Raw genomic sequence first — 11,045 nt, 5'->3', positions numbered from 1 at the left:
CACCTGCTTTATGGGAAAAAAAAGTTACTCATCTTTTCCGACTCTACCACTTAAAACACTTGGATTAGTTTTAGCTTTGGCAAGATAAATGTGTCCTTTGACTTCTCCAAGCGCAAACATCATATAAGAAGCCTTATTGTTGATCTCTCTTCTGTTAATAGCTTCTTATTCAATACAAATGCATACATCTTGAAAGAGAACAACTGAACGCATAAATCATTGACAATCGTCCCACAACATAAAACATCTACCATCAGACCTAAATAAAAGGCTCTGTTCAACACTCGCAACAAGTAAAAATAATCATTTACAGTAACGCAAAGCAATTGTGGATTCAATTTTGTAGCAAATTTTCCAATGACCAGTTGTAATACCAATTTGCGTTATCTTCTTGACCATTTCCATCTTTGTTTTTCCAATCATTGAAGACCCATCATTGGACTAAATGGGTAGGAGGCTACTTGAAAACCGGGCATCCTTTAACCATGATACCTGGTGCTGTTGGGCATTGAGCCAAAGGACAGTGGTCAGCCTCCGATCCCCACCACTTCAAATTATGTCCCTCGTTCTGCAGAGCGAAGAAGAGTAGAACACCCATGAAAGCTGTCCCGGCATCCAATGCTGCAGAGAGAACGTAGTTATATTTCTGCCACCATCCTTTCCTGTATTTGAACACAAAGTAGTTGAAGATAGTCCCAGTGATAAGCCAGCTCGCAATATTGGTGGGAGTTGCAGGTGGCAACCCTGCGAAACCATAGGATATAACTGGTATGTTGATCAAAGGAATCCATTTCTTTTCCGGGAAAACTTTGCTGAGTATCCAAATAGGTACTGGCAAGAAAGCTCCGACGAGGAATAGCCATACCAAATTCCTGTACAACCCCCCGGGTCCAAACAGCCGTTTTGGTCCAATTAGGCCCCAGATAATGGAAGAATCAAAGGTCACTCGGAATTTAGGACATGTCCATGGGCTACCAGAGGGGAGTGCTTCTTCGTCACAGATGTTCTCAATGCTCCCCAACATCCACCATGCCACTGCAAGGTTGCCTGTGCCAGCAGCTAGTGTCCCAACTAGCTGCAGAAAAAAAACCAGATAAAACGAAAACGGAAAAACAGATGGGAGTTTAGATTGAAATGTCATTAAAGGGTATAATTAAGCAGGACATTCACTAGGTAATGAAGAAGTTTTCTTAGAAGTAGATATATATACCTGAGCTGTGTACATGCACCGCGGCGGGATTTTCATGTACTGCCCAAGTTTAAGATCTGATAAGAAAGAGAGAGCATGAATGGTGCTGATTCGGCCGTACATCTTGAAAATCAAACTTGCAATGGGTTTCCCTGGAAGGACATAACCAAATATGAACTGTGCAATTATGTCATATCCAGGTTGCTGCATAGTAGTCACAAGAACATCAAGATGTTAGAACACAACCTACTATTTTCTTCGACAAGTACTCTACCCTGTCCAAAGGGTTGAAATACAAATAGACTCCAAACCCAAACCCGAACAGGTTTGCAAGGATTGGTCACAATCTACTTTTTTTTTTTCTCTTATTTATGTCATTTCCTTTACATCAACTAAGCATAAAGAAGATTTAAGGGGCTCTAGAAAACAAAAGTAGGGCTTCTTACCTGGTTGGTTGTTGCTTGAATGACTCCAATAGGAAGAGTAACAACCCAGGCCAAGGCAAAGGCGAACAACATCCCCCACCATGGTAGCTGCACATCTTTTTTCCACACAAAAGACGTCAGAAGGGATAGGGCCATGCTCCCTAATAATAAGATGAGGAACCACCATTGAGGCACATCTTTGTAACTTTTCATCAGTCTTGCGTGGACGTCTAATTTGGCGTTCGTCATTGCAGACTTGCTCTGCTTCCAAATATCACTACAAAATCAAAACCAATTACAAATTGATCAAATACAGGAATAGAGCAAACGTTGCTTTTGGAATCTCTGATAATATAATCCGATACACAAGTTACTAAGAAATATGGACCAAGCAAGAAGGTATTTAGCAAAATTTGTAAGCAACCTACCCGCCATGAAACAATGCCACATGAGTGAGGGTTGCTGTAAATCTCGCGAACCCTGATCCGATAGAGAGAGCAAACAGTGGGCTAAGATAGAGCTTCCCATAGCTATCATAAGCAGCGATGTTAAGATCATAATTTGGAGTCAAAATCTTGGTGGTATCATACTTATTTCCAGTAGTAGTAAAGAGCTGGTTAGAAAATATGGGAAATTTTCTGGAATCAAAAGTGTCGAACTTCCAGTAACACAGAGGGATAATTATGTATATAAACATGATAAAGCCAATGCCAACATTGACAATGGAAGACCAAGGTGTCACCAAGGGGCTGCCGTGATAAGCTGTAATCCCAGCCCAATCGAGAGTGAAGGCACCCACCCCGAGTCCATATCTACCGGAACCAATTTGTTGAGCCGTGATACTGCGAGGCCACACCCAACACACCCATGAAAAGAATGTCAAAACTTGGAACAGATAGCCCGGAAACGCATAATACACGAAGCTTCCAGCCAGGAAAACAAGGAAAAATTGCATCCGAGTCATGCCTTTTGTTTTCTGTTCCTTTTCATGGAGTGCTCTGTAACAATAAAGAAAATGACATGATTGAAATCCAGCTAATGAAATGAAACAAAACAAAGTCCTAAAACTATGTCTGCTTATACATGAATTTTGTTGTGTGTTAGTGAATGGAATAGACTAGTAGAATAGGTTACTTTCGCTTTAGTTGTGCTATGCAAATTCTCTTTTACCTTCTTCCCATTTATAACCTTGTCATGCTTTTTATGTTGAAACAGAATATTGCATTACTAAGCAAAGCAGCTCATGAAATAAATTCTCATCCATTGAAATTATGTTTGAAATAGTTTCAGGTGATTCATCCGCTTCCACCATAAAAGAACTTAGTCAACAAACTAATAAATAAATAAAAAAAACTTTTATTTCTTGTAAAAAAGATTGGAGAGTGGAGAATATTTGTGAGTTTTTGAAAAAACTACTTGAAAGATGGGACAATTTACATTAAAGAACAAAAAGAAACCATATATTAGAACAGGAACCCTTGATTCTTCTTATTAATACCACCTAATTAAAACAATTTTTGCAAGTTGTGAAAACTCAAATGGAATATATATATTTTTAAATCTCTCAATCCAATAGTTAACATGGTGAGCTCCATGAGAGGGCTCTGTTGATAGCCTTGCTCTTCTAGTATAAAATTGAGAAAGTGAAAAGAGAAAAGACAGACCTAAATAGAGAAACCTGAGCAACATTTGAAGGCCACCACATCTCAACAGGATCAACTAGGTACCTCCTCAACATCCCAGCCCATCCATACCCCAAGACCTGCATATATATCAACAATTGCAAATTTGTTAAATCAACCCCACTTCTTCAAACAATTTTTTGTTTACAGTCAATGGACCAAAAAACAAAGGTCCATTTTTTTTTTATAAAAAATTTTAAAAGCTAATTTTAACTCTTATGTATGTTATTATCCAATTCCAAGTGCTTCCAACTGCAACATCAATTTATTTTGAGACTCAGAAACATAAACAATAAACTAAAAAAAAAAATTACATAGATAAAATTAGAAAGGAAATCTCACCTTTTTTCACCATTCAACTAATTCTTTCCTTGGTTTAAGTTAAAAATAAATTTTAAAAATAAATAAAAATGTTTTCAAAGAAGATAATTTTGGTGAAATAAGTACCTGAGTAGTCAAGACAATGATGAGTGCACACAAGAAATTCAAGCTCTGCTTATAGTAAGCCTTCATGACAGTAATGGCACCAATCGAGTACGCATCACCCCCACCGAAAGAGACCCCACAGTTGGCGAACACCGTGATGATCACATGCTCCTTCATATTGAACGGACCAGGATTCAGGCTGAAGCTCTGGCCCAACATCTGGAACTTCCTCGTCGGAAGCGTAGCCGCCATGAATTTTCCGATGGGTAAGACGGCGATTTGCATCAGAATGGCCGAGATTGTCAGAGGCTGCGTCCGGTAGATGAAGAAGGTGTTGAGGAAAATGAGGATCATGCACGAGCTCAAGCCGAGGAACCAAGCCCGGAATGTCAGCACCGGGAGTGATGGGTCGTCAGTTTCCGGCACCACCAGCGCCACCTCTTCCACCGTACACCTGTCCTCCTCCGGTGGCGACTCCTTCTCGGCGCCGTCATCAAAGAGTTGGGCGGTGGAAGTCTCTTCCTTAGATGCCATTTCAGCGTTTTATGCAAGAAAGTTTGTACTTGGAGGAGATACTGTGTCGATAACAAACAGGTGGTTTATATAGGAGAGGGAGGGATTATGATTTTACAATAATACCCCTATTTTGATGTGCTTTTGAATAGTGTGAGTGTGTGTGACAGTGTGTGTGTTTTGCATGATTCTGGCACGAGTGTGTGTCGGGTTACTTTGGCAGGGGCATAAATTACATCGCAGACTTGACCATATGAATAATACAAGATGACAAACCCCCATAGAAAATATCAAGTTAACCAGAAATTTTGATGTTACGCATCTTATATTATTCATGAAAATTTTCTAGTACCCCACTTCATTTAATATTTAAATCTAAGAAATAAAGCGCCAATGTCATATTTTATACCTCTAGAATCTCACATTCCTTAACTAACTAATTAATTAATTTTCGAGTACCCAACTTCATTAAAAAACTTTAAAAAATTTCAAAACTTTGTCGGTGTCACAATTAGTATCACTTCCTTTGAAAAATTTGATGTTAATTCGTTCAACTAAATCACAACATAAATTGCACTATAAGTGTTCTTTCTCATGCACATGGGAGAGAGGGATTCGACTTTAGATATATGTAATCTATAAATTTAATTGGGTAAATTGCACAGAACCTTTGCAGTAAACTTTTCATTTCAATTTTTTTGGCCACCGAACTGCCATAATTGGGCGAATTGTAAAAAATTCTCTCTGGCTTGGACTTGATAGGGATATTTAGTAAAAGTAACTCATTTGATTAAAAGGAAACTTCCTATAAAATTCTACTAGTCAACGGGGTTGAATGCAATTTTGCCCAATTTAATTTTAAAAATTTAACATAACATGTGCATTCAAGACAAATAGAGAATTTATTCAATCAACTTACTCTTAGTCGTGCAAGGTGGGGTCGGGGGTGGCTGGAATTGCCTCATATAATCCAAGCACGTGAATATCAGTGGTTCAAACACAGAAGTGTGTGTTTGGCCCACTTCTATCTAATATAGATAAACATCAAATTTTTAGTCATTATGTTACAATTTGTATAGTCATATGACTGATTACTGCAAAAGTAGGCATCTGCTTTCTGGGAAAAAAAGGTTACTCATCCTTTCCGACTCTACCACTTAATCACTTGGATTAGTTTTAGCTTTTGCAAACATCATTTTAAAAAGCCTTATTGTTGATCTCTCTTCTCTTAATAGCTTCTTATTCAATACAAATGTATACATCTTGAAAGAGAACAACTGAAGGCAGAAATCATTGACAATCATTCCACAACATAAAAAAATCTACTATCAGACCTAAATAAAAGGCTCTCTTCAACACTCGCAACAAGAAAAAAATAATCATTTACAGTAACGCAAAGCAATTGTGGATTCAATTTTGTAGCAAATTTTCCAATGACCAGTTGTAATACCAATTTGCGTTATCTTCTTGACCATTTCCAACTTTGTTTTTCCAATCATTGAAGACCCATCAATGGACCAAATGGGTAGGAGGCTACTTGAAAACCGGGCATCCTTTAACCATGATACCTGGTGCTGTTGGGCATTGAGCCAAAGGACAGTGATCAGCCACCGATCCCCACCACTTCAAATTATGTCCCTCGTTCTGCAGAGCAAAGAAGAGTAGAACAGCCATGAAAGCTGTCCCGGCATCCAATGCAGCAGACAGAACGTAGTTATATTTCTGCCACCATCCTTTCCTGTATTTGAACACAAAGTAGTTGAAGATGGTCCCAGTGATAAGCCAGCTCGCAATATTGGTGGGAGTTGCAGGTGGCAACCCCGCGAAACCATAGGATATAACTGGTATGTTGATCAAGGGAATCCATTTCTTTTCCGGGAAAACTTTGCTGAGTATCCAAACAGGTACTGGCAAGAAAGCTCCAATAAGGAATAGCCATACCAAGTTCCTGTACAACCCCCCGGGTCCAAACAGCCGTTCTGGTCCAATTAGGCCCCAGATAACGGAAGAATCAAAAGTCACTCGGAATTTAGGACATGTCCATGGGCTACCAGGAGGGAGTGCTGCTTCGTCACAGATGTTCTCAATGCTCCCCAACATCCACCATGCCACTGCAAGGTTGCCTGTGCCAGCAACTAGTGTCCCAACTAGCTGCAGAAAAAAAAACCAGATAAAACGAAAACGGAAAAACAGATGGGAGTTTAGATTGAAATGTCATTAAAGGGTATAATTAAGCAGGACATTCACTAGGTAATGAAGAAGTTTTCTTAGAAGTAGATATATATACCTGAGCTGTGTACATGCACCGCGGTGGGATTTTCATGTACTGCCCAAGTTTAAGATCTGATAAGAAAGAGAGAGCATGAATGGTGCTGATTCGGCCGTAAATCTTGAAAATCAAGTTTGCAATGGGTTTCCCTGGAAGGACATAACCAAATATGAACTGCGCAATTATGTCATATCCAGGTTGCTGCAAAGTAGTCACAAGAACATCAAGATGTTAGAACACAGTCTACTATTTTCTTCGACAAGTACTCTACCAGACCTCGAACCCTGTCCAAAGGGTCGAAATACAAATAGACTCCAAACCCGAACAGGCTTGCAAGGATCGGTCACAATCTACTATTTTTCTCTAATTTATGTCATTTCCTTTACATCAACGAATCGTAAAGAAGATAGGAAGAGTAGGGCTTCTTACCTGGTTGGTTGTTGCTTGAATGACTCCAATAGGAAGAGTAACAACCCAGGCCAAGGCAAAGGCGAACAACATCCCCCACCATGGTAGCTGCACATCTTTTTTCCACACAAAAGACGTCAGAAGGGACAGGGCCATGCTCCCTAATAATAAGATGAGGAACCACCATTGAGGCACATCTTTGTAACTTTTCATCAGTCTTGCGTGGACGTCTAATTTGGCGTTCGTCATTGCAGACTTGCTCTGCTTCCAAATATCACTACAAAATCAAAACCAATTACAAATTGATCAAATACAGGAATAGAGCAAACGTTGCTTTTGGAATCTCTGATAATATAATCCGATACACAAGTTACTAAGAAATATAGACCGAGCAAGAAGGTAATTAGCAAAATTTGTAAGCAACCTACCCGCCATGAAACAATGCCACATGAGTGAGTGTTGCTGTAAATCTCGCGAACCCTGATCCGATAGAGAGAGCAAACAGTGGGCTAAGATAGAGCTTCCCATAGCTATCATAAGCAGCGATGTTAAGATCATAATTTGGAGTCAAAATCTTGGTGGTATCATACTTATTTCCAGTAGTAGTAAAGAGCTGGTTAGAAAATATGGGAAATTTTCTGGAATCAAAAGTGTCGAACTTCCAGTAACACAGAGGGATAATTATGTATATAAACATGATAAAGCCAATGCCAACATTGACAATGGAAAACCAAGGTGTCACCAAGGGGCTGCCGTGATAAGCTGAAATCCCAGCCCAATCGAGAGTGAAGGCACCCACCCCAAGTCCATATCTACCGGAACCAATTTGTTGAGCAGTGATACTGCGAGGCCACACCCAACACACCCATGAAAAGAATGTTAAAACTTGGAACAGATAGCCCGGAAACGCATAATACACAAAGCTTCCAGCCAGGAAAACAAGGAAAAATTGCATCCGAGTCATGCCTTTTGTTTTCGATTCCTTTTCATGGAGTGCTCTGTAACAACAAAAAAAACATCTCATGATTGAAATTCAGCTAATGAAACGAAACGAAACAAAACGAAACAAAAGGCTAACGACAAAAAGTCCTAAAATTATATGTCTGAAAAGTGAGAAAGTCAAAAGTGAAAAGACAGACCTAAATAGAGAAACCTGAGCAACATTTGAAGGCCACCACATTTCAACAGGATCGACTAGGTACCTCCTCAACATCCCAGCCCATCCATACCCCAATATCTGCATATATATCAACAATTGCAAATTTGTTAAATCAACCCCACTTCTTCAAACAATTTTTTCTTTACAGTCTCCACTATGGAACAAAAAAAAAGGCCCATTTTTTTTTTAATAAAAAAATTTAAAAACTAATTTGAACTCTTATGTATGTTATTTATTCACAAATTAAACTATTTGCAGTTGAAATACAATGCATAATAAATCACTATACCTACAAAGTCCATATAATATGTAGTTTCTAAGCCATAATCTACAGAACTAAAGGTTAGAGCAGAGATTAGAGAGGGTCATGCTATGATTGGGAGCACCAAATCAGCTCCTTAGATTTAGAATTGGAAGAAATTTAATTCAAATTTGTTTCGACCCAAAATATTCTAATTTTTTACTTAAAATATCTTTTTATTTTTACTTGTTTAGCAAAGTCTACATCAAAATTGAAGTCAAGTTCATGAGTATATAAAATGACTTGCTGGAAATTAATGAAAAAATTATTTTTATTAAATTTTAATATATATATTTTTTGTTCGTAAATATTTTAACGACAACCAAATACCACCAAATACCAGAAACCTACGGAGCCTTAAATTAAATTCTTTTCCATTCCAAATCTAATACACCGATTTCATGCTAACATCAATGTATTTTGAGACTCAGAAATATAAACCATCAACTAAAAATGGAAAGGAAATCTCACATTTTTTTCACCATTCAACTAATTATTTCATTGGTTTAAGTTAAAAAAAAAAATAAAAATGTTATCAAAGAAGATATTTTTGGTGAAATAAGTACCTGAGATGTCAGGACAATGATAAGTGCACACAAGAAATTCAAGCTCTGCTTATAGTAAGCCTTCATGACAGTAATGGCACCAATCGAGTACGCATCACCCCCACCAAAAGAGACCCCACAGTTAGCGAACACCGTGATGATCACATGCTCCTTCATATTGAACGGCCCAGGATTCAAGCTGAAGCTCTGGCCCCACACCTGGAACTTCCTCGTCGGAAGCGTAGCCGCCATGAATTTTCCAATGGGTAAGACGGCGATTTGCATCAGAATGGCCGAGATTGTCAGAGGCTGCGTCCGGTAGATGAAGAAGGTGTTGAGGAAAATGAGGATCATGCACGAGCTCAAGCCGAGGAACCAAGCCCGGAATGTCAGCACCGGGAGTGATGTGTCGTCAGTTTCCGGCACCACCAGCGCCACCTCTTCCACCGTACACCTGTCCTCCTCCGGTGGCGACTCCTTCTCGGCGCCGTCATCAAAGAGTTGGGTGGTGGAAGTCTCTTCCTTCGATGCCATTTTAGTGTTTTTGTGCAAGAAAATTTGTACTTGGAGGAGATACTGTGTTGATATCAAACAGGTGGGTTATATAAGAGAGGGAGGGATTGTGATTTTACAATAACACCCCTGTTTTGATGTGTTTTTGAGTAGTGTGTGTGACAGTGTGAGTGTGTTTTTTTTATTTATTCTGTCACGAGTGTGTGTCGGGTTACTTTGGCAGGGGCATAAATTACATCGCAGACTTGTTGTCTATATATATATAAATAGTACAAGATGACAACCCCCATAGAAAATATCAAGATAACAAGAATTTTTGATGTTATCTATCTTATATTATTCATTAAAATTTTCGAGTACCCCACTTCATTTGATATTTAAATCTAAGAAATAAAGCGCCAAAGTCATATTTTATACCTCTAGAATCACATTCCTTAGTTAATTAATTCCACAAAATCTTGATTCCAATCATAAAGTTTTTCTTTACATTGAAAAATTTTAAAACCTCTGTGGGTGTAGCAATAACTATCATTTCTCTTGAAAAAATTGATGCTAATCAGTTCAACTAAATTAGAACATAAATTGCGCTTTAGGTTCTTTTTCATGCACGCGGGAGAGAGGGATTTGACTTTGATATATGTATTCTATAAATTAAATTGGGTAAATTGCACAAAACCTTCTTAACTTATAGTGTTTTGCAATAAACTTTTCATTTCAATTTTTTTGCCACTAAAATGCCATAATTGGGCGTGTTGCAAAAAATTTTCTCTACTTGGACTTGCTAGGGGTATTTTAGTAAAAATAACTCATTTGATTAAAAGAGAACTTGATACAGAATACTACAAATCAAAGGGGTTTAATGTAATTTCGCCCAATTTAATTTAAAAAATTTAAGATAATATGTGCATTCAAGACAAATATAGAATTTATTTAATCTAAATCGTGGAAGGTGGGGTCGGTGGGTGGCTGGAATTGCCTCATATATTCCCAGCACGTGAATATCAGTGGTTTGGACATGGAAGTGTGTGTTTGGCTCACTTCTACCTCACTGTAAGTGTGAAAAAGTGTGACGAAATTATTATATGATCTCGATCAATTATTTATTGTTATATAAATAAATACGGTAATTTTATTTTATTTTTATTAATGTGTCAATATGTGATTGATTAAGATCAATAATCCTAAGATTCTATAATAATTTTTGGAAAGTCAGAGTAGCATTACCTGTGATTCTCTCAATGAGACCCATAATTTCTGGAAAGTCAGAATGAGCTAATTTCTTAAAAATTACAAAAGAGAGAAAAATTGCACGATGGACCAGTCGTAAACTCAGACACAGACAAATTCCAACACACTTGCATGGTATTAACAATAGGAATAACAAACGTTTGTGCCAACTACGTAGGACGAACAGGTGAACTGCTTGTGTTCTTTTCCACAGCGACAATATATATGGAAGTGGGATCCAAGAGGCTAAAAGGGTAAAAGCCTAATATTTCCGAGATAAAATTTCTTTCAATAATATGGATGACGTAAGTCGTGACTGTATGGTTCATTTGGGCACTTCCGTGACTAGTGAGGTTGCCTAATATTTTAAAAAGATGAAATTAATGTT

At 38.1% G+C, this 11,045-nt stretch overlaps 2 protein-coding genes across 2 annotated transcripts; both read right to left on the bottom strand.

Moving 5' to 3' along the window:
• Positions 1–189: 189 nt before the first annotated feature.
• LOC132309225 (oligopeptide transporter 3-like) lies at positions 190–4,310 on the bottom strand. Its single transcript, XM_059807552.1, has 6 exons — positions 3,744–4,310; positions 3,279–3,376; positions 2,043–2,612; positions 1,636–1,891; positions 1,211–1,393; positions 190–1,075 (listed from the first exon to the last, which is right to left on the bottom strand). Exons 1-6 carry the CDS (start codon positions 4,254–4,256, stop codon positions 458–460), a joined length of 2,238 nt encoding a protein of 745 aa, XP_059663535.1. The 5' UTR covers positions 4,257–4,310; the 3' UTR covers positions 190–457.
• Positions 4,311–5,442: 1,132 nt separating this feature from the next.
• Positions 5,443–9,475, bottom strand: LOC132309214 (oligopeptide transporter 3-like). The gene is made up of 6 exons (XM_059807545.1): positions 8,939–9,475; positions 8,052–8,149; positions 7,341–7,910; positions 6,934–7,189; positions 6,523–6,705; positions 5,443–6,386 (listed from the first exon to the last, which is right to left on the bottom strand). The coding sequence occupies exons 1-6, from the start codon at positions 9,449–9,451 to the stop codon at positions 5,769–5,771; spliced, it is 2,238 nt and encodes a 745-aa protein (XP_059663528.1). The 5' UTR covers positions 9,452–9,475; the 3' UTR covers positions 5,443–5,768.
• Positions 9,476–11,045: the final 1,570 nt, after the last annotated feature.

Source organism: Cornus florida, unplaced genomic scaffold (genome assembly GCF_030987335.1).
Source record: "Cornus florida cultivar Cherokee Brave unplaced genomic scaffold, ASM3098733v1 CherokeeBrave_3.0.0_Hap2_Chr01, whole genome shotgun sequence".
NCBI lineage: Eukaryota > Viridiplantae > Streptophyta > Magnoliopsida > Cornales > Cornaceae > Cornus > Cornus florida.
The sequence above is the reverse complement of the archived record's forward strand: the minus strand, read 5'-3'. Positions and strand labels throughout refer to the sequence as shown.